General features: G+C 45.5%; 1 protein-coding gene across 5 annotated transcripts in view; it reads right to left on the reverse strand.

Moving 5' to 3' along the window:
- DOCK10 (dedicator of cytokinesis 10) overlaps positions 1-24,233 on the reverse strand; it is a 1,618,956-nt gene that overhangs the window by 518,677 nt on the left and 1,076,046 nt on the right. For all 5 annotated transcript variants that reach the window (XM_069213493.1, XM_069213489.1, XM_069213490.1 and 2 more), the window contains exon 24: positions 23,647-23,765. In XM_069213493.1, the coding sequence (XP_069069594.1) occupies positions 23,647-23,765 (119 nt within the window). The remainder of the gene's footprint in view (positions 1-23,646; positions 23,766-24,233) is intronic.

Raw genomic sequence — 24,233 nt, forward strand, 5'->3', positions numbered from 1 at the left:
GGCAGGCACTCCAGAATCCTTGGGAGAGGACTGGCACTGGACCAGTTCCTCTCTTGGGCTCTGACTAACCTCTGTGTAGTCATTTCCAAGGAGACAATCAAGGGGGAGGTCTGTACTGACTACCACCCTTCTCCAGCTAAAAGTCCCACCCACTTCTATGGGCACAAAAACCACAGGCCTATCAGTGACCCTGTCTGGGCTAACTCTTACTCTGGCCATCTCACCTGGGATGTACTGGTTTGAGAACACCAGCCTGTCATGTACAATAGTGTGACTGGCACAAGTGTCTCTCAGGGCAGTGGCTGGGATTCCATTCACCAGTAGGTGGTGGAAGTGTCTACTTCCCTCTGGAATCTCCAACTCACCTGTTGGGCCCTTTTTCCAGTTGAAGGCTATGAAGACCTCCTCATCTGAGGAGTCATCCCCAATGGCTACACTGGTCACCCCTGGCATTTTGCTAGGGGGTTTGTTTTTGGGACAAGAAGTGTCCTTGGTGTGGTGCCCTGTCTGTTTACAGTTATGGCACCATGCCTTAGTGGCATCCCAGCTCTTACCCTGGTACCCACCTTTGTTTTGGGTTGTGTCTCTGGGCCCACCCACCTGGTCTGGTTTTTGGGGGCCTACAGGGGACTCTTTTTCTTTGTTTCTAGTGTCACCCACTTTCTCCTGGGGAGGCTTTGTAACCCCTTTCTTTTGGTCACCCCCAGTGGAAGTTTTGGTTACCCTAGTCTTGACCCAGTGGTCTGCCTTCTTTCCCAATTCTTGGGGAGAAATTGGACCTAGGTCTACCAGATACTGATGCAACTTTTCATTGAACAAGTTACTTAATATGTGTTCTTTCATAAACAAATTATAAAGCCCAACATAGTCATACACTTCATTTCCAGTTACCCAACCATCCAGTGTTTTCACTGAGTAGTCAACATAATCAACCCAGGTCTGGCTCGAGGATTTTTGAGCCCCCCTGAATCTAATTCTATACTCCTCAGTGGAGAATCCAAAGCCCTCAATCAGGGTACCCTTCATGAGGTCATAAGATTCTGCATCTTTTTTAGAGAGTGTTAGGAGTCTATCCCTACACTTTCCTGTGAACATTTCCCAAAGGAGATCACCCCAGTGAGATTTGTTCACTTTTCTGGTTTCACAAGCCCTCTCAAAAGCTGTGAACCATTTGGTGATGTCATCACCATCTTCATATTTAGTTACAATCCCTTTGGGGATTTTCAACATGTCAGGAGAATCTCTGACCCTATTTATGTTGCTGCCACCATTGATGGGTCCTAGGCCCATCTCTTGTCTTTCCCTTTCTATGGCTAGGATCTGTTTTTCCAAAGCCAATCTTTTGGCCATCCTGGCTAACTGGATGTCCTCTTCACTGGAGTTATCCTCAGTGATTTCAGAGAGGTTGGACCCTCCTGTGAGGGAGCCAGCATCTCTGACTATTATTTTTGGAGTCAGGGCTTGAGAAGCCCTGTTCTCCCTAGATAGGACTGGTGGAGGGGATTCTTCCTCCAGTTCACTATCATCTTCCTCTGTGTTATCCACAGAGGGGTTGGCTCTATCATACTCTGCCAACAGCTCCTGGAGCTGTGCTTTGGTAGGTCTGGAGCCCATTGTTATTTTTCTTATGTTACAGAGTGACCTTAGCTCTCTCATCTGGAGATGGAGGTAAGGTGTGGTGTCGAGTTCCACCACATTCACATCTGTGCTAGACATTATGCTTCTAAAAGTTGGAATACTTTTTAAGAAACTAAAACTGGTTCTAGAATCTAATTCAAACTTTTACAAACTTTTAAACTCTGAAAGAAATGCTAACAGGGACTAACACAAGGCCCTAGCAGGACTTTAAAGAATTTAGAAAACTTTTCAAATTGCAAAAATCAATTTCTAATGACAATTTTGGAATTTGTCGTGTGATCAGGTATTGGCTGAGTAGTCCAGCAAATGCAAAGTCTTGTACCCCACCGCTGATCCACCAATGTAGGAAGTTGGCTCTGTATGTGCTATTTCAAAGTAAGGAATAGCATGCAGAGTCCAAGGGTTCCCCTTAGAGGTAAAATAGTGGTAAAAAGAGATAATACTAATGCTCTATTTTGTGGTAGTGTGGTCGAGCAGTAGGCTTATCCAAGGAGTAGTGTTAAGCATTTGTTGTACATACACCTAGACAATAAATGAGGTACACACACTCAGAGACAAATCCAGCCAATAGGTTTTGTATAGAAAAATATCTTTTCTTAGTTTATTTTAAGAACCACAGGTTCAAATTTAACATGTAATATCTTGTTTGAAAGGTATTGCAGGTAAGTACATTAGGAACTTTGAATCATTTCAATTGCATGTATACTTTTCAAGTTATTCACAAATAGCTATTTTAAAAGTGGACACAGTGCAATTTTCACAGTTCCTGGGGGAGGTAAGTTTTTGTTAGTTTTACCAGGTAAGTACGACACTTACAGGGTTCAGTTCTTGGTCCAAGGTAGCCCACCGTTGGGGGTTCAGAGCAACCCCAAAGTTACCACACCAGCAGCTCAGGGCCGGTCAGGTGCAGAGTTCAAAGTGGTGCCCAAAACGCATAGGCTTCAATGGAGAGAAGGGGGTGCCCCGGTTCCAGTCTGCCAGCAGGTAAGTACCCGCGTCTTCGGAGGGCTGACCAGGGGGGTTTTGTAGGGCACTGGGGGGGACACAAGCCCACACAGAAATTTCACCCTCAGCGGCGCGGGGGCGGCCGGGTGCAGTGTTAGAACAAGCGTCGGGTTCGCAATGGAAGTCAATGAGAGATCAAGGGATCTCTTCAGCGCTGCAGGCAGGCAGGGGGGGCTTCCTCGGGGAAACCTCCACTTGGGCAAGGGAGAGGGACTCCTGGGGGTCACTTCTGCAGTGAAAGTCCAGTCCTTCAGGTCCTGGGGGCTGCGGGTGCAGGGTCTTTTCCAGGCATCGGGACTTAGGTTTCAGAGAGTCGCGGTCAGGGGAAGCCTCGGGATTCCCTCTGCAGGCGGCGCTGTGGGGACTCAGGGGGGACAGGTTTTGGTACTCACAGTCGTAGAGTATTCCGGGGGTCCTCCCTGAGGTGTTGGTTCTCCACCAGCCGAGTCGGGGTCGCCGGGTGCAGTGTTGCAAGTCTCACGCTTCTTGCGGGGAGATTGCAGGGTTCTTTAAAGCTGCTCCTTTGGATAAAGTTGCAGTCTTTTTGGAGCAGGTCCGCTGTCCTCGGGAGTTTCTTGTCGTCGTCGAAGCAGGGCAGTCCTCAGAGGATTCAGAGGTCGCTGGTCCCTTTGGAAGGTGTCGCTGGAGCAGAGTTCTTTGGAAGGCAGGAGACAGGCCGGTGAGTTTCTGGAGCCAAGGCAGTTGTTGTCTTCTGGTCTTCCTCTGCAGGGGTTTTCAGCTAGGCAGTCCTTCTTCTTGTTGTTGCAGGAATCTAATTTCTAGGTTCAGGGAGAGCCCTTAAATACTAAATTTAAGGGCGTGTTTAGGTCTGGGGGGTTAGTAGCCAATGGCTACTAGCCCTGAGGGTGAGTACACCCTCTTTGTGCCTCCTCCCAAGGGGAGGGGGTCACATCCCTAATCCTATTGGGGGAATCCTCCTTCTTCAAGATGGAGGATTTCTAAAAGTCAGAGGCACCTCAGCTCAGGACACCTTAGGGGCTGTCCTGACTGGCCAGTGACTCCTCCTTGTTTTTCTCATTATCTCTCCTGGACTTGCCGCCAAAAGTGGGGGCTGGGTCCAGGAGGCGGGCATCTCCACTAGCTGGAGTGCCCTGGGGCATTGTAACACAAAGCTTGAGCCTTTGAAGCTCACTGCTAGGTGTTACAGTTCCTGCAGGGGGGAGGTGTGAAGCACCTCCACCCAGAGCAGGCTTTGTTTCTGTCCTCAGAGAGCACAAAGGCTCTCACCGCATGAGGTCAGACACTCGTCTCTCAGCAGCAGGCTGGCACAGACCAGTCAGTCCTGCACTGAACAATTGGGTAAAATACAGAGGGTATCTCTAAGATGCCCTCTGTGTGCATTTTTTAATAAATCCAACACTGGCATCAGTGTGGGTTTATTATTCTGAGAAGTTTGATACTAAACTTCCCAGTATTCAGTGTAGCCATTATGGAGCTGTGGAGTTCGTTTTTGACAGACTCCCAGCCCATATACTCTTATGGCTACCCTGCACTTACAATGTCTAAGGTTTTGCTTAGACACTGTAGGGGCATAGTGCTCATGCACATATGCCCTCACCTGTGGTATAGTGCACCCTGCCTTAGGGCTGTAAGGCCTACTAGAGGGGTGACTTACCTATGCCACAGGCAGGGGGAGGTTGGCATGGCACCCTGAGGGGAGTGCCATGTCGACTTAGTCATTTTCTCCCCATCAGCACACACAAGCTGGCAAGCAGTGTGTCTGTGCTGAGTGAGGGGTCCCTAGGGTGGCATAAGACATGCTGCAGCCCTTAGAGACCTTCCCTGGCATCAGGGCCCTTGGTACCAGGGGTACCACTTACAAGGGACTTACCTAGGTGCCAGGGTTGTGCCAATTGTGGAAACAATGGTACATTTTAGGTGAAAGAACACTGGTGCTGGGGCCTGGTTAGCAGGGTCCCAGCACACTTCTCAGTCAAGTCAGCATCAGTATCAGGCAAAAAGTGGGGGGTAACTGCAACAGGGAGCCATTTCTTTACACAAGCCCCCCCCAGCCCACAGGCCAGGAGACTCAGCCAAAGCTGGGAGAGTCTTCCTAGTCTGTCAGGCGAGGAAGAGTAGAGGAAATAGGCTGGTTTGTTGCAGGGCCTACTCTGCCTTACATCCTCCTGTTCAGGTCATTCCCTCTGGGGAACTGACCCACTTCCACAGTGATAGGACCTAGTCTGAACTGCCTCTTGTCTGTGCTTTTTATGTCTTCACCCATTCTCTCTATTTTGGGGTTAGAGGTATCCACCTCTGCTAATCTTATCTTAGCCAGGGTCACCCCTAGCTTACCCAAAGAGGTTACCCAGAGCTGGAGTAACCCCACCATGACCAACAGGGTCAGGGGGCCTAACTTGCTATTTGGCATGGGGTCAGACCACCATGCCAAGGATAGTGCAGCATTAAGGCTAACACCCAGCAGAGGCCACTGACAGCTATCAGTGCCCAGAACCACACCTTTAGCTCTTCACCTACAAGGGAAGGGGCTACGTTACAGGCTTCTTTGGGTTCAGGGTGCCTGTCTGCTGTATTAGAGTGGGGGGTTACCACATCTTGTAGTAAACACCCTTCTTCCACTCTTTCTTCTGTTAGCTGAGGAGCCACCCACTCAGGCTTAACAGTTGCCTGACTAGCCAGGACTTCTTGTGGGTCAGGTTGGACTTTATCAGAGCCACTTTTGGAGTTCTCCCCTACTGGAGCAGAATCTCCTTGGCTTGCTGGAACCTTGGCTAAAGGTTGTCCACCTTTCCTACTCTGTTTCCTTTTCTTTTTCTTCTGGGGCCTACTTGCATTTACTGCAGAGGCAGGCACTCCAGAATCCTTGGGAGAGGACTGGCACTGGACCAGTTCCTCTCTTGGGCTCTGACTAACCTCTGTGTAGTCATTTCCAAGGAGACAATCAAGGGGGAGGTCTGTACTGACTACCACCCTTCTCCAGCTAAAAGTCCCACCCACTTCTATGGGCACAAAAGCCACAGGCCTATCAGTGACCCTGTCTGGGCTAACTCTTACTCTGGCCATCTCACCTGGGATGTACTGGTTTGAGAACACCAGCCTGTCATGCACAATAGTGTGACTGGCACAAGTGTCTCTCAGGGCAGTGGCTGGGATTCCATTCACCAGTAGGTGGTGGAAGTGTCTACTTCCCTCTGGAATCTCCAACTCACCTGTTGGGCCCTTTTTCCAGTTGAAGGCTATGAAGACCTCCTCATCTGAGGAGTCATCCCCAATGGCTACACTGGTCACCCCTGGGATTTTGCTAGGGGGTTTGTTTTTGGGACAAGAAGTGTCCTTGGTGTGGTGCCCTGTCTGTTTACAGTTATGGCACCATGCCTTAGTGGCATCCCAGCTCTTACCCTGGTACCCACCTTTGTTTTGGGTTGTGTCTCTGGGCCCCACCCACCTGGTCTGGTTTTTGGGGGCCTACAGGGGACTCTTTTTCTTTGTTTCTAGTGTCACCCACGTTCCCCTGGGGAGGCTTTGTAACCCCTTTCTTTTGGTCACCCCCAGTGGAAGTTTTGGTTACCCTAGTCTTGACCCAGTGGTCTGCCTTCTTTCCCAATTCTTGGGGAGAAATTGGACCTAGGTCTACCAGATACTGATGCAACTTTTCATTGAAGCAGTTACTTAAAATGTGTTCTTTCATAAACAAATTATAAAGCCCAACATAGTCATACACTTCATTTCCAGTTACCCAACCATCCAGTGTTTTCACTGAGTAGTCAACATAATCAACCCAGGTCTGGCTCGAGGATTTTTGAGCCCCCCTGAATCTAATTCTATACTCCTCAGTGGAGAATCCAAAGCCCTCAATCAGGGTACCCTTCATGAGGTCATAAGATTCTGCATCTTTTTTAGAGAGTGTGAGGAGTCTATCCCTACACTTTCCTGTGAACATTTCCCAAAGGAGATCACCCCAGTGAGATTTGTTCACTTTTCTGGTTTCACAAGCCCTCTCAAAAGCTGTGAACCATTTGGTGATGTCATCACCATCTTCATATTTAGTTACAATCCCTTTGGGGATTTTCAACATGTCAGGAGAATCTCTGACCCTATTTATGTTGCTGCCACCATTGATGGGTCCTAGGCCCATCTCTTGTCTTTCCCTTTCTATGGCTAGGATCTGTTTTTCCAAAGCCAATCTTTTGGCCATCCTGGCTAACTGGATGTCCTCTTCACTGGAGTTATCCTCAGTGATTTCAGAGAGGTTGGACCCTCCTGTGAGGGAGCCAGCATCTCTGACTATTATTTTTGGAGTCAGGGCTTGAGAAGCCCTGTTCTCCCTAGATAGGACTGGTGGAGGGGATTCTTCCTCCAGTTCACTATCATCTTCCTCTGTGTTATCCACAGAGGGGTTGGCTCTATCATACTCTGCCAACAGCTCCTGGAGCTGTGCTTTGGTAGGTCTGGAGCCCATTGTTATTTTTCTTATGTTACAGAGTTACCTTAGCTCTCTCATCGGGAGATGGAGGTAAGGTGTGGTGTCGAGTTCCACCACATTCACATCTGTGCTAGACATTATGCTTCTAAAAGTTGGAATACTTTTTAAGAAACTAAAACTGGTTCTAGAATCTAATTCAAACTTTTACAAACTTTTAAACTCTGAAAGAAATGCTAACAGGGACTAACACAAGGCCCTAGCAGGACTTTAAAGAATTTAGAAAACTTTTCAAATTGCAAAAATCAATTTCTAATGACAATTTTGGAATTTGTCGTGTGATCAGGTATTGGCTGAGTAGTCCAGCAAATGCAAAGTCTTGTACCCCACCGCTGATCCACCAATGTAGGAAGTTGGCTCTGTATGTGCTATTTCAAAGTAAGGAATAGCATGCACAGAGTCCAAGGGTTCCCCTTAGAGGTAAAATAGTGGTAAAAAGAGATAATACTAATGCTCTATTTTGTGGTAGTGTGGTCGAGCAGTAGGCTTATCCAAGGAGTAGCGTTAAGCATTTGTTGTACATACACCTAGACAATAAATGAGGTACACACACTCAGAAACAAATCCAGCCAATAGGTTTTGTATAGAAAAATATATTTTCTTAGTTTATTTTAAGAACCACAGGTTCAAATTTAACATGTAATATCTTGTTTGAAAGGTATTGCAGGTAAGTACATTAGGAACTTTGAATCATTTCAATTGCATGTATACTTTTCAAGTTATTCACAAATAGCTCTTTTAAAAGTGGACACAGTGCAATTTTCACAGTTCCTGGGGGAGGTAAGTTTGTTGTTAGTTTTACCAGGTAAGTACAACACTTACAGGGTTCAGTTCTTGGTCCAAGGTAGCCCACCGTTGGGGGTTCAGAGCAACCCCAAAGTTACCACACCAGCAGCTCAGGGCCGGTCAGGTGCAGAGTTCAAAGTGGTGCCCAAAACGCATAGGCTTCAATGGAGAGAAGGGGGTGCCCCGGTTCCAGTCTGCCAGCAGGTAAGTACCCGCGTCTTCGGAGGGCAGACCAGGGGGGTTTTGTAGGGCACCGGGGGGGACACAAGCCCACACAGAAATTTCACCCTCAGCGGCGCGGGGGCGGCCGGGTGCAGTGTTAGAACAAGCGTCGGGTTCGCAATGGAAGTCAATGAGAGATCAAGGGATCTCTTCAGCGCTGCAGGTAGGCAGGGGGGGGCTTCCTCGGGGAAACCTCCACTTGGGCAAGGGAGAGGGACTCCTGGGGGTCACTTCTGCAGTGAAAGTCCGGTCCTTCAGGTCCTGGGGGCTGCGGGTGCAGGGTCTTTTCCAGGCGTCGGGACTTAGGTTTCAGAGAGTCGCGGTCAGGGGAAGCCTCGGGATTCCCTCTGCAGGCGGCGCTGTGGGGACTCAGGGGGGACAGGTTTTGGTACTCACAGTCGTAGAGTAGTCCGGGGGTCCTCCCTGAGGTGTTGGTTCTCCACCAGCCGAGTCGGGGTCGCCGGGTGCAGTGTTGCAAGTCTCACGCTTCTTGCGGGGAGATTGCAGGGTTCTTTAAAGCTGCTCCTTTGGATAAAGTTGCAGTCTTTTTGGAGCAGGTCCGCTGTCCTCGGGAGTTTCTTGTCGTCGTCGAAGCAGGGCAGTCCTCAGAGGATTCAGAGGTCGCTGGTCCCTTTGGAAGGCGTCGCTGGAGCAGAGTTCTTTGGAAGGCAGGAGACAGGCCGGTGAGTTTCTGGAGCCAAGGCAGTTGTTGTCTTCTGGTCTTCCTCTGCAGGGGTTTTCAGCTAGGCAGTCCTTCTTCTTGTTGTTGCAGGAATCTAATTTCTAGGTTCAGGGAGAGCCCTTAAATACTAAATTTAAGGGCGTGTTTAGGTCTGGGGGGTTAGTAGCCAATGGCTACTAGCCCTGAGGGTGAGTACACCCTCTTTGTGCCTCCTCCCAAGGGGAGGGGGTCACATCCCTAATCCTATTGGGGGAATCCTCCTTCTTCAAGATGGAGGATTTCTAAAAGTCAGAGGCACCTCAGCTCAGGACACCTTAGGGGCTGTCCTGACTGGCCAGTGACTCCTCCTTGTTTTTCTCATTATCTCTCCTGGACTTGCCGCCAAAAGTGGGGGCTGGGTCCAGGAGGCGGGCATCTCCACTAGCTGGAGTGCCCTGGGGCATTGTAACACAAAGCTTGAGCCTTTGAAGCTCACTGCTAGGTGTTACAGTTCCTGCAGGGGGGAGGTGTGAAGCACCTCCACCCAGAGCAGGCTTTGTTTCTGTCCTCAGAGAGCACAAAGGCTCTCACCGCATGAGGTCAGACACTCGTCTCTCAGCAGCAGGCTGGCACAGACCAGTCAGTCCTGCACTGAACAATTGGGTAAAATACAGAGGGTATCTCTAAGATGCCCTCTGTGTGCATTTTTTAATAAATCCAACACTGGCATCAGTGTGGGTTTATTATTCTGAGAAGTTTGATACTAAACTTCCCAGTATTCAGTGTAGCCATTATGGAGCTGTGGAGTTCGTTTTTGACAGACTCCCAGCCCATATACTCTTATGGCTACCCTGCACTTACAATGTCTAAGGTTTTGCTTAGACACTGTAGGGGCATAGTGCTCATGCACATATGCCCTCACCTGTGGTATAGTGCACCCTGCCTTAGGGCTGTAAGGCCTACTAGAGGGGTGACTTACCTATGCCACAGGCAGGGGGAGGTTGGCATGGCACCCTGAGGGGAGTGCCATGTCGACTTAGTCATTTTCTCCCCATCAGCACACACAAGCTGGCAAGCAGTGTGTCTGTGCTGAGTGAGGGGTCCCTAGGGTGGCATAAGACATGCTGCAGCCCTTAGAGACCTTCCCTGGCATCAGGGCCCTTGGTACCAGGGGTACCACTTACAAGGGACTTACCTAGGTGCCAGGGTTGTGCCAATTGTGGAAACAATGGTACATTTTAGGTGAAAGAACACTGGTGCTGGGGCCTGGTTAGCAGGGTCCCAGCACACTTCTCAGTCAAGTCAGCATCAGTATCAGGCAAAAAGTGGGGGGTAACTGCCACAGGGAGCCATTTCTTTACACCTCACCACTGCCATTGCATTCGAGGTTAGCCATGGTACCATTCATCGAAGTTGTGCTGCAATGTGAAACCGACACAGGCCTTGGCAGGAATAAAAGTGGTGGTGGCATATTGGCACTCTGTGCACCCTCTGTATAGAAGAGATGTGTGATAAGCCCTGTGGGGACAGTGTAGCAAGGATTCTGCTTTGCATGAAGACCACAGCATCTTTGCCTTCCGCTCCTTCAGGCATTCCAGTAACCTTTATGTAGCTGCATCTAACCCAAAATTCAGAATCCTCTGCTTTAGCCCTCTATGTGGCCCAAAAGGTCTCAGATTCTCGACGGAAGGTAGTTAGTTTGAGCCTGAAGCATCTGGAGTGTGTCATCCTGTTGGCTGATTTCCGCTAGTGTCATGAAACAAGGCCAAGATCAGTTGCATGTCGTCAATCTTTGTCTCCAACGTGTAATGAGATGTGTTGATTGCAACAAGTATAGCCTTCGACTTGTTAATGGATTTGGGGATATTGTCTTGAGAGTGATATGGCTTGTGGCATGCATAGCTTCTATGTCCCCCACTAATTTTTTTTTCGAGGTGTTTTTGGGGCTTTAGTTTGCACCATGGTGGCTGAGAATGCAGCACTATGCATAAAATTTCAAAGGTCGAGCTTCCATTCAACGTCTGAGCATTATACTGAAGAAAGAGGTTCAGAGTAGTCCTCAGTTTGACTGCTAGCAACACTTGTGGTGCAGTAGCCTGAACAGCAGTGGTGTTGAAGCATGAGTAGCTAACTATGGCAAGGTATATGTCTTTTCCTGAGAGACAGTAGTTAACCCCCTATGGCAGCTCAGTTGTAGCAAGCACAGAACTCCATTGGATCTCCTTGACATCTTAAAGAAATTGTTGTGTGGCTCTATACTTAGGTAAAGGATGCAGGAGGAGATGGGAGAGCTTTGTATCTGTAGAGGTCAACCAGTTATCACAGGCCTAACTTTCTTCACTGATATTGCGTGTTCGTCATGGAGCAGGCATTCACGAATTGGCTATGTGGAGGCTTAGGAACTGATAAGATGTGCTTCCGAGATGCCTACCAGTCCAAGGGCATAATGGTTGGATGCAGGGGCTGTACAACTGCTTCTGTGGGTATGCACCACTACTAATGCCACAGGGGCCTGCAGGACTCTAGAGTCAGTTTTAGAGTCCTGACCCCATAGGCACATAAATGAAACAGACCTTACATGAGTGATGACAGACTCTTCTGACACCGCCATTATAAGGGCCCCAAGGTTGTGGTGGGGCACCTCCCCATAGCTCTGAAATGAGGCCCAGTCTGACGCTTAGCTCTCAAACAGGCCCTGTCTCGATTCACGTACTGAGGCTAACCATGGCTGAATGTGGACAAAAAGCATCCCGTAGGTGCCCCTGAAGACATGCTGGAGGTGGGGGAAGGTGGATCTCCGGAGCATGTACCTCAGAGCAGTTGCCAGCTGATTCTTCTGAATAGTGAAGTCTGAGGGTCTTGCCCCTGGGAGACTCTCTATAATTGGTCTCCCATCTTCAGGGTCACATCTACGATCCAGTAAAATAGTCAATATTGTTTTAAGAACTGACTTCATAGTTCAGGTTGGCCTCAGATATATCACCTGCTGGTAAAAAAAATTCTCATAGGTCTTGTCTCACTTCTAACAACCTTATCAATAACTCAGTTGGTAAGGGTGAGAAACTCCTGTCTGTTTTCCTCTTCTCTAAAAAAAGTCTGTTTCGTTTTGGTACTTAGGAAACCTCCCTGGTATGACCACAATAATCTGAGGGAAACACAACTGTATAGATGTAGAATTGCCATTAGAAAAGACTAAACAAGGGTATTTCAGATGAGGAAAGTGAGAGACTAAAGAAAAAATCAGATTTAAAAAAAATGATCAGAAGAATATATTTCTCTTATTGGCTTCTATTGAAGCAGAGACATTTTCAGGCAAAAGATAGCCAAAAAAGCTATTTTAACTTAAAAAATCAGGAGGCTCTCGTCTGAATCAGATCTATTGGCATGTATGGGCACAAGCCAGACCAATGGAAAATGTGATTTGTTGGCTTATCCTGCCTAAATATGAATTTGGTACACTAAACAACTAAACAAGCTTGTGCTGTATAATTTGTCGATTCCAGGGGCCACATGCACATAAAAAAATTTTGCCCACAAAGGCCTGAGTCACAGAATCGGACGATTTGCGATGAAAAAGAAGGCAGTTTCCTAAGTACAAATACCTTTCTTATGATTCATAACCTATTACCAAATCGCAAAATGGGTGTGTGACTCACTATTATGAAGGTGCGTGCCAAGGGTGCTCCTTCCTAATTGCGACTTGCATGAAAATGGACATAAGGTGTCACCAGAAAAGTTCCAATATTGTCAAAAAGCAGTCCAATATTTTGTACATGACATTGAAAAGGAAGTGAGGAAAGTGTCACAAGAGAGCATTTCAGCCATACTGAAAATGAGTCCACCAATTACAAAGAGGGAAGTCAGGATGTTTCAGGGAATGGTGGGCTAATGTGTACAGTGGATACTCAAATTGTACCCGATGGCCAAGCCTTTACAGAAGCTGACACACAAGGATGTGTCTGATCCGATACCATGAAATACCGACTGTCTTGTTGCATTTCTAGAGCTGAGAGAATGTCTCTATCATACCTTAGTTCTAGGGATGCCTGATTATAACACATCCTTTGCACTTTTCTGCAGTAAGAGGGAGAGCTTTGCTCTCTCAGTGCTAACTCGAACGCATAGAAATGCTAGGAGACCTGTGGCCTATTTTTCCACCAAAGTAGATCCTGTTGCTTCTGCTTGGCCTGACTGCCTTAAATCGGTAGGCACAGTCTGCACAAGTATAGAGAGGTGTGAAAATATTGTTATGGGTCACCCATTAACTGTGTATGTCACACACTCCTTAGAGCTTTTGTTGACTAGAACAAGAAAACAGCATCTTATAAGCAGTTGACTTACCAAATACGAGCAGGTGATATTGGTTGTTGAACATGTAACTATCAAATGTTGTGGGATTTTAAATCCTACCACTCTGTTGACAATGTAAAATCAGGAAATTGGTGAAGATTGTGAAGGGGACTACGATTGTCTTGATGTTACTGAACTGTGCACCAAACCGAGACCAGACATCCAAGATGAACCATTGCCTGAATCTGATTATGTCTCTCATGTTGAGGTTCATGAGACAATAAAGGAAGTCTGAGAGCAGCCTATGCTGTCAGCACCCTTTCTGGCCTTGTTGAAGCTTCCTGGCTTCAAGGAATATTGTCTGCCCGAGTAACCAAATTGATTGATCTTACTCAGCAAGTTGTGTTTCCCATCAATCAAAAGTGACAATTTGTACTGATAGTCAGTACGGCTTTGGTATTGTTCATGACTTCGGACAACTGTGGTCTCAACAAGGCTTTATGACGTCTTCTGGATCTCCCATCCAGAACAGCGAGCAAGTGAGAAACCTCCTCAACGCACTACAGTTGCCCAAGCAGATCACAGTAGTTAAGTGCCCTGCACATCAATCTGGTGATAACTATGTGACTTTGGGCTATAGGTACGCTGATGAGGTCTGAAGATATTGTGCATGTAATGTTTGTACATTTAATGGTGAGTTCACAAATGAAGGAGTGGATGAGACTAACTTTAACCTCTTGTTGACAACAGTTGATACCTGGGATGAAGTGAAGAGGCTTCAGGAGGAAGAGTCTGAGGAGGAGCAACAATATTGGTTATAGCAGGTTGTGTCAAGAGAGATGATGACATTTGGGTTTCAATGGATGGACGACCTATGTTGCCCAATAGTCTGTTACCTCCAAGAGCCAGACATTTCCATGGTCCAGATCATATTGGAAGGGATGCTATGATGAGATGGTTTAGACAGACTTGGTTCAACCCTAAATTCAGGTTGATGGCTGAAGCATTGTGTCAAAGATGTGTTGAGTGTCAACAGAACAATGTTGAGAAAAGAACTGCAGTCACACTGAGCCACATAGGACGGCCAGGAGGACATTTTAACATTATACAAATGGATTTAATTGAGATGCCCGTGTGCAATGGATTGAGATATGTTTTGGTTGTAGCGTGTGTCTTTTCCCATTGGGTTGAGGCTTACTCAACTATGCAAAAAGATAGTCTCACTGTAGCTAAACTGTTACTGAGGGAACTCATTCCTGGATTAGGTATCCCAACCTCTTTGGAATCAGATCGAGGAACTAATTTCAAGAATGAGATTCTGAAATTGTTGTGTGCAGCAAAAAGAGCAGCGATTACATTGTAGTTATAGATCTGAGGTTTCGGGTTTTGTGAGCAGGTGAATGGCACACTGAAATCCAGACTGGCAAAGGTGTGTGCTTCAACGTAATTGAAATGGCCTGATGCTCTGCCTCTTGTGTTAATGAGTTTGTGGGGTATATCTGATTGAAAGACTGGACTGCCCCGCTATGAAATCATAATGGGGAGGGCAATGAGACTGCAAGCGATTCCTGCAAATTCACTTGTGCATATTACTGATGATATGGTCCTAGACCTTGGCAAAGGACTAACTCATGTGGTGCATTCTGCATCTCATCAGGTTGGAGCAGTCACAACACTTCCACATCAAGAACAATGCCATGACCTTAATCCAGGTGATTAGGTCTTGGTGAAGAAACATGTCAAAAAGATGTGTTTAGAACCACAGTCATGTGGGCCTTATAAGGTGATTCTCAGTGTCGACGACTGCTGTAAAATGTGTAGGTCTCCACAACTGGACACACTTCCCACACTCGCAGAGTTTAGTGTCCCCTCAACACGACAGCGCCTGTTCCAGAAGAACCAGTGATGCAAGAAAGACGACAAGAGAAGGACCAACAAGCTGTCGGGGACCAAACTGATCCAGAAACAGCACTTCATCAGGCTGAAGGGGGTCTCGAACAACTCACGTCTGAGACCGAAACAGAGACAATTGAACCTTGCCCTGTGGTTAATGAGTCTGACTCAGAATCAGACCATGAAGAAGGAACTAGTGCTGGAAGAAAGCGAGTGGAAGCTGGCCCTGAAGAAATTAAAGAGGGAAAGTGAGTCTGCCTTAAGAACGTGTATTACCAAGGATTGCTGAGGAAACTGAAAGTTCTGATTTGAGTGAAAATGAAGAAGAAGGTGTGGTAGTTAGAAGATCAAAGAGAACAAGAGTGCCTAGTCGTAGGTATTCTTTGCCAGAGTGCACTTACTTCGCAAATGAAATAGTCGCAGATAAAGAGTTCTGGGAATGTGGAATGACATACTGTTTTGGCTGAACCTACATGAACTAAACATTGTAGTTAGGTTGTACTTTGAATTTTCACTGCCATCAATAAACTTGGTTTGTATAAATATTAGAGACATTTTGTTGATTGGGATAGAGAATTTCTAAGATTTCCTAGGCCCTCATAAAAGAAAAAAGAGGCTTATCATTTAGAAGAACACCGAGTAGGGCTATGGAAGTCTCACGAAGATTTATATGTTGTTGCTTAATGAACTTTGAACTCTGTTGCTGTTCGCACTGGTTAAACCAACAAAGATATATTGTGCTGCTGAGCTCTTATTTTGATAAACTATTTAATTCTAAAAGATGTAATAGAGCCAAATAAGAAAAGTATGACTAGATACATAATAGGAGACGTATTGTTTATTTCTCCTATAGTATTAATAGTGTTATTAGTAGAGGTGTTTTCCTCTAAACATTCAGAAGATAAAAAGATACCTCCTAGTGTTCCCTCACAAACTCTTAGTCCTAAAGATAATAATGTTTATATGCTAGATGATAAAGCATAAAACTTAGAAGAGTCTAGAGAACATAATTCAGATAATGTACATATTTTAAGGGGTTGTACGAGTATGTAAATACAATCAATGCTAGAGACTGCTATGTCTGTACGCAGTTACCTGCTTCTGTGTCAGAAGGCATCACATATCATCACATCCCATTGACATATGGCATTTTTTCTGTAGTTTGCTACTGAATATATATTACATTGAAGGACGTTTTCAATATTACTTTTTGAATTATGAACTATGACTTAGTGTTGCCAGAAGTTCCTTTGTTTAAGCACCTGGATATTAACCAATTTTTTAAAGGTGCAGAGATTGCAGGAAAATATTTTTATCATTAAAACCTTTAGACACCACATATGCACATTGGCACAATCTGACCTGTTCAATGACTGAAATAGAAAATAATTTGTTTAATTTACTGAAACACAAAAGAAGGGAATTAGAAAATAAATCAAAAACAAATAAAGATCTTGCAACACAACACAGACAGAAAAAGGAAGCAATAGAACATCAAGTGAAAGGGAATTTACCAGCTTTAACTTTAGACTGGCAGTATAAAGGGAAATTGTACATACACATTGATCAGAGATACATAAATATGTTGTTCATAGGGAAGAGTGATTGTGAGCCTGTTTTTGAGGTCAGAGGAAAGCGAATTTTGGATGGAAAGAATCCTGTGATTCCTGGAGTGTATTTTATTTATGAACAGTATGAATATTTTAAGTTGTCGAAATGATGGCATGGTACTTGTTACCTACCAATAGTGTTTTTCAAAGATCTGTCATGTGGAGCATCTTGAAGATCCTGTGTGGAAGATGAAACCCAGAACTAGACGAGGAGCTAGTGCTGCAGAAATAGTGGGAGATAGAATTGGTGCATTGATTCCATTAGTGGGAGTGAGTTTGAATGATCTCAAGATTAGAAAGTTTTCTACAATAGAGAATAAGCTGGCTACTAGCACAGCAAATTTGTTGTTGTTAGTAAATACTGAGATGGTTGCAATAAGGTCAATGGTTTTACAAAATTGACTTGCACTAGATTTGTTGCTCATATAACAGGGTGGAATTGGTCGGATTTGGAAGGTTTAACAATGTTGTAACTTTATTCCAATAAAAAGGAAGGATTTGGAGAAGGATATCCGGAACATTTCAGAGTTGATAAAAGATTTGAAGGAACTGGAAGTGACTGGTCCATTGGAAGTAATTGGAAATGGATTTTCTGCTATAGGCATGTGGTTTGGGGATTTGGGAAGTAGAAATGTAGGTTTTGTGGTGAGACCATTGTTGATTATTTCAATAGTAGGAATAGTTTTGTTGGTTGGTGTAGGAGGCTGGACTGGCTTGTAGTGAGTACCAAGGGGTACTTACACCTTGCACCAGGCCCAGGTATCCCTTATTAGTGTAGAAGGGTGTCTAGCAGCTTAGTCTGATAGAAAAGGTAGCTTAGCAGAGCAGCTTAGGCTGAACTAGGAGACGAGTGAAGCTCCTACAGTACCACTAGTGTCATATGCACAATATCATAAGAAAACACAATACACAGATATACTAAAAATAAAGGTACTTTATTTTTATGACAATATGCCAAAAGTATCTCAGTGAGTACCCTCAGTATGAGGATAGCAAATATACACAAGATATATGTACACAATACCAAAATATGCAGTAATAGCAATAGAAAACAGTGCAAACAAAGTATAGTCACAATAGAATGCAATGGGGGCACATAGGGATAGGGGCAACACAAACCATATACTCTAGAAGTGGAATGCGAACCACGAATGGACCCCAAACCTATGTGACCTTGTAGAGGGTCGCTGGGACTGTAAGAAAACAGTGAGGGTTAGAAAAATAGCCCACCCCAAGACCCTGAAAAGTGGGTGCAAAGTGCACCTAAGTTCCCCAAAGAGCACAGAAGTCGTGATAGGGGAATCCTGCAAGAAACAACAACACCAGCAATGCAACAACAATGGATTTCCTGACGAGAGTACCTGTGGAACAAGGGGACCAAGTCCAAGAGTCACGATCAAGTCGGGAGTGGGCAGATGCCCAGGAAATGCCAGCTGTGGGTGCAAAGAAGCTGCCACCGGATGGTAGAAGCTGTGGATTCTGCAAGAACGACAAGGGCTAGAAACTTCCCCTTTGGATGATGGATGTCCCACGTGGTGAAGAGTCGTGCAGAAGTGTTTCCGTGCAGAAAGACCACTAACAAGCCTTGCTAGCTGCAAGGGTCGCGGTTAGGGTTTTTGGATGCTGCTGTGGCCCAGGAGGGACCAGGGTGTCACCAATTGCGTGAGGAGACAGAGGGGGCGTCCAGCAAGACAAGGAGCCCACTCAGAAGCAAGCAGCACCCACAGAAGTGCCGGAACAGGCACTACGAAGTGGAGTGAACCGGAGCTCACCCGAAGTCACGAAAGAGGGTCCACGACGCCGGAGGACAACTCAGGAGGTCGTGCACTGCAGGTTAGAGTGCTGGGGACCCAGGCTTGGCTGTGGACAAAGGAAATCCTGGAAGAGTGCACAGGAGCCGGAGTAGCTGCAAAACACACGGTTCCCAGCAATGCAGTCTAGCGTGGGGTGGCAAGGACTTACCTCCACCAAACTTGGACTGAAGAGTCACTGGACTGTGGGAGTCACTTGGACAGAGTTGCTGAGTTCAAGGGACCTCGCTCGTCGTGCTGAGAGGAGACCCAGAGGACTGGTGAAGCAGTTCTTTGGTGCCTGCGGTTGCAGGGGGAAGATTCCGTCGACCCACGGGAGATTTCTTCAGGACTTCTAGTGCAGAGAGGAGGCAGACTACCCCCATAGCATGCACCACCAGGAAAACAGTTGAGAAGGCGGCAGGATCAGCGTTACAAGGTCGCAGTAGTCGTCTTTGCTACTTTGTTGCAGTTTTGCAGGCTTCCAGCGCGGTCAGCAGTCGATTCCTTGGCAGAAGGTGAAGAGAGAGATGCAGAGGAACTCTGATGAGCTCTTGCATTCGTTATCTAAGGAATTCCCCAAAGCAGAGACCCTAAATAGCCAGAAAAGGAGGTTTGGCTACCTAGGAGAGAGGATAGGCTAGCAACACCTGAAGGAGCCTATCAGAAGGAGTCTCTGACGTCACCTGCTGGCCCTGGCCACTCAAAGCAGTCCAGTGTGCCAGCAGCACCTCTGTTTCCAAGAGGGCAGAGGTCTGGAGCACACTGGAGGAGCTCTGGGCACCTCCCAGGGGAGGTGCAGGTCAGGGGAGTGGTCACTCCCCTTTCCTTTGTCCAGTTTCGCCCCAGAGCAGGGCTGAGGGATCCCTGAACCGGTGTAGACTGGCTTATGCAGAGATGGGCACCATCTGTGCCTATCAAAGCATTTCCAGAGGCTGGGGGAGGCTACTCCTTCCCAAGCCCTGACACCTTATTCCAAAGGGAGAGGGTGTAACACCCTCTCTCTGAGGAAGTCCTTTGTTCTGCCTTCCTGGGCCAAGCCTGGCTGGACCCCCGGAGGGCAGAAACCTGTCTGAGGGGTTGGCAGCAGCAGCAGCTGCAGTGAAACCCCGGGAAAGGCAGTTTGGCAGTACCCGGGTCTGTGCTAGAGACCCGGGGGATAATGGGATTGTCACACCAATGCCAGGATGGCATTGGGGGGGCAATTCCATGATCATAGACATGTTACATGGCCATATTCGGAGTTACCATTGTGAAGCTACACATAGGTAGTGACCTATGTATAGTGCACGCGTGTAATGATGTCCCCGCACTCACAAAGTCCAGGGAATTGGCCCTGAACAATGTGGGGGCACCTTGGCTAGTGCCAGGGTGCCCACACACTAAGTAACTTAGCACCCAACCTTTACCAGGTAAAGGTTAGACATATAGGTGACTTATAAGTTACTTAAGTGCAGTGTAAAATGGCTGTGAAATAACGTGGACATTATTTCACTCAGGCTGCAGTGGCAGGCCTGTGTAAGAATTGTCAGAGCTCCCTATGGGTGGCAAAAGAAATGCTGCAGCCCATAGGGATCTCCTGGAACCCCAATACCCTGGGTACCTCAGTACCATATACTAGGGAATTATAAGGGTGTTCCAGTATGCCAATGTAAATTGGTAAAATTGGTCACTAGCCTGTTAGTGACAATTTGGAAAGAAATGAGAGAGCATAACCACTGAGGTTCTGATTAGCAGAGCCTCAGTGAGACAGTTAGTCATAACACAGGTAACACATACAGGGCACACTTATGAGCACTGGGGCCCTGGCTGGCAGGGTCCCAGTGACACATACACTAAAACAACATATATACAGTGAAATATGGGGGTAACATGCCAGGCAAGATGGTACTTTCCTACAGTTGGATACAAAATGTTCCTGACAAGGAAGATTCGGGGAGGTCATAAGAGAAAGAGAGCAGAAGCTGAATTGTAAGATAGTCAGTGCAAACATTATGATGAAAGTAAGCTTTTGGAGGAGTCAAGGTGAAAACTTTTTAATACAATCAGGTTTTAGAGAGGCTCATTCAAGACTGAAAGGGATTTATAGTGACTCAAAAAAGTCATCAGGGGGAGGGTTGAGAGATCGTAACCTGGCTGTGCGATTAAATCTCTTAAAACATGAAAAGAAGGGGTAGTTGTGTTTCTTCTTAATGTAAGAAATGTCTTAATTTAAATGTAGTGCACAGTGAAATAAATGAGTAAAGTGCACAGATGAATACAATATTTCATGTGTGCCATATTTTATCATCGTTTTGAAAGACTGTTTTTGTTACAGTGTTTTTATTCTTTATAATCATTGGGAAGTATAGAATTCATTCAACCTGAAAGTGTTTTCATGCTTAATTAGTTTGGCTGGAGTGAAGGCACATATATTTTTCTGGGTTCTAACCTTCAACTTGTAGTTTGCTTTTTAAATGTTTTTCTAAAGCTGCAGGTGTCAGGATCCAAGACCAAGTAAATAGGGAGCTCATTGTTTGGGATGATAAGAAAAGTCCAGCAGAATGCTTATTGTGGAGGTGAGTAATATCCTGAGCTGGGAGCTGTAACTCTTGTAAAATTCCAAAGCGCATGAATGTACCAAGGTCGAGGCTGAAAACTTCAGAAGGCTCAAAGTGTCAATTAGCAACTTATGATCTGTGACTAAGTTTTGAACTGGGAAAGGTATTTGCCTATAAGATCACACTTGAAAGAATCAAGATTTAAGTGTGATTTAGTTAGTGGTAAGCTTCAGATTTCCCTTGCCTTTAACTGAGAGTGGACCTTACTTAGATACCTTTCTTGAACTCTAATTTCTATGTGGCTTCATGCCGCCATACCTCTCTTGATGGAAACCTCTCCAGAAGTTCTGTCGTGCTGACTACTTTCCTGAACCTATAGAATAATAGCATAGTCAGGATTTTAGATTAATTGGCTAGGCAGGAAAACTTGGATTCAAACACTATGCATCAATTGTTTGTCCTGATTTTCTGCATTATCGCTGTTGAATTAGTGGTCTTTTACATGTTAGTTAAATTACATACTATACGTCTTTTTGATTCACCCTTGGTTATTCTGTTCATTTATACTATGATTTTGAGATGCATATATATATATTTAAGTTTAACTTTGAGTCTAACTAAAGCCCTTTGAACTATAAGTTGGTGTTTGGGATTGAAAGTGTGACCATCAAGTTACACTGTAATTAATTTGAATAACTTGATGCATTATCTTCTCACTAGACCTAAGAGGAGTTTGCGAAGTTCTGCTATGCGGAGCTCCGCAAAGTGCCCAAAAAACTCTGCCGTGCCACAGGGAGTCCTTGGAGCGGTGGAGTTTGGGTAAGTCACGCTGTTTTTGCTGCTTTTGCTGTTGTTGCTGTTTTTCAGAGCCAGGGGTTTCTTCCGCACTGTAAAATAAGCGTGAATCGCATCACGCAGAATGCCAGGTAGTGCTAACTTCTTTCTGCTGCTTCAGTAGATTTTCGACTCGAAGAGCAGTTTCCTCAATGCCAGCACCAACTTTCTCAATGCAAGCGGTAGTGACCTGCTGAAACCAATCCAGTTCAGAAATCTTGCTCACTCTCCCCAACTTAGCAATTTCTCTCACTTGCATTCGCCAACTTAATGTTGGTGAGCCATGCAAGAGAAAAACCTCCACTCTGCACTCCGCGTGGGGGGCAGAGCATGGAATGGGGAAAACTCTGCAAGCTATGCCATCGGAGCTGAATTCTTCACCCACACCTACTCCTCACCCTTCGGGGCACAGAAGAAAAAATCTTCGGCCCCTGGAATTTGAAATAGGGCCCAGTGCTGGATCAAGTGTTTACTCGCCTTGCAGTTTCATCTGCGGCATTTAAGGCACATGAAAGGCTAGCTTTAGATATAGCCTTACTATCTTTAACTAGCTGTTTCTCCTTCTGATACTGGTATGGAAGATGATGCACGAGCCCCCTCCGTTTCTTCCCACTAAGCCCTAGAATATCTAGATAGGAGACCAACTGATTTAACTATGCACCAGTCTGTTACCATGCCTACAGCTACTACTTTTCCTGCAGCATTTCTGGGCTTACTCTCCTTACCAGGAGGTGGCGCACCCAAGTGGCCTGGGCTGCTGCCTGTGTCCTAACAGTGGTGACCACTAGTAAATCTGGGGGAACATGAGCTATAATTTAGTGTTCAGAGGGAACTGGCTTATTTTGTTCTCAATATGTGGTGTAACAATGTGAGATTTTACTAGCTCCCATAAAATATCAAGAGCCGACTTAACCAGCCCTTTGATCATAGGGAGGTACTGGGAAGACTGCTCTATCTTAGAGAGGATCTCTATAAGGAAATCTTCTTCCCCTGGGATATAAATACATGCACCTTGGGGTAGGTGGCGACACTCTGAATGACACTATGGTATGGGGTTGTGTCATAGGCATTAGGGGCCATATGTACTAAAGCATTTTCCCATAGACACAGAATGGGTAAAACCCTTAGATACATCTGACCCTAGGTGCTGAAACCCTAACTGGGATGTGTTCCAAGATGGGTCTGTGGGAAGGCCACATCATAATCCTCCCAAAAGTGTCCAGACAGCAAGATACACAGGTGCAAAGACTTCCACTGGTGAATAAGAGCTTGGACTGCCTGTGTCTGTATAGGAGAGTGAGGACATATAAGGCAAGTGCATGGGAGGAGGTAGAGGATGCGGAGTAGGAGATGGATGTGTTGTGATACTGTTTTTGAATGGGTCTCGTAAGGAAATAGATTATATATCTTGTAGAGAAACCCTAATTATTATGTTCAGATATATGACTCAATTTGCATTCAATTTAATACTTTTAGCCATGATGATTGCACGCCCAGTGATACCCTGACACTGGAAAGATTTGGTATGCATGGATGAACAAATATTGGTGCAACAGGTGATGGGCTTTTATGCCTTTGAAACACAAATTAATAAGACCAGGAGCAGAAAGACCTTCTGTAATGACTTAGCTAATTGATTATACATAGATACATATATTTCACTATTGTTATTGTGACCTTGGGATCCCAAATTAGCTGCATCTTGTTTTTGCCCTAATAATATACAAAGTGGTTTTAACTATATAACCACACAACTTCGGTTTGCAATCGGGAAAGTACAGTGAATTTATAACCTGCATCCGTATATCTATGACACTGAAAATTCAAATTGAATATACAATTGTACACTGATTACTCAGAAATATTCTAAATCAGAATGATCATACGTAAAAGTAACTCAAAATAGTATAAATACCTGGTTGTGACAACAGAAATCTCTTCATCCTCATTTTGTGTCAAAATATGAAAGAGCTGGTTTAAAACCACAGGCAGGAAGCTTATAATTGCCTGAATTTTCTCCACATTCAGTAAGTTCTGTAAGTACATTAATTGTAAAATATTTAGATGTAATCCTTTATTCTTAAAGACCCCCTTGATATTAGATGAAATAGTTTGACATCTATGCAGATGTATAAATTGTCTCTAATGAGGCTAACCGGTTCTATCACTATTATGGGAAAGCAGCAGACACATTGAAAATTAAAATGAATGGCACAACTTGAGAACCGACACATAACTAACTCAAACAATATACAACCATGATCAGTCTTTTTCTCTAGCAATGAATACGTGCAATGGCACTTGAAAGGAATAAGTAAGTATCATGCCTATCATTTGCAGTTTGAAATACTGAATTGAGATGTGGGCAAATATATGCCATCAATATTTCAATACATTTATTGATGTTCTCAGCATTTCACTAATATAGCTGCTTTGGCATAAATACGCTGCATTCTTTGGATTTGAGGTGACAGCATGGTGTGTTAAAATATTGTGAATAAC

Source organism: Pleurodeles waltl, chromosome 11, assembly GCF_031143425.1.
Source record: "Pleurodeles waltl isolate 20211129_DDA chromosome 11, aPleWal1.hap1.20221129, whole genome shotgun sequence".
Lineage (NCBI taxonomy): Eukaryota > Metazoa > Chordata > Amphibia > Caudata > Salamandridae > Pleurodeles > Pleurodeles waltl.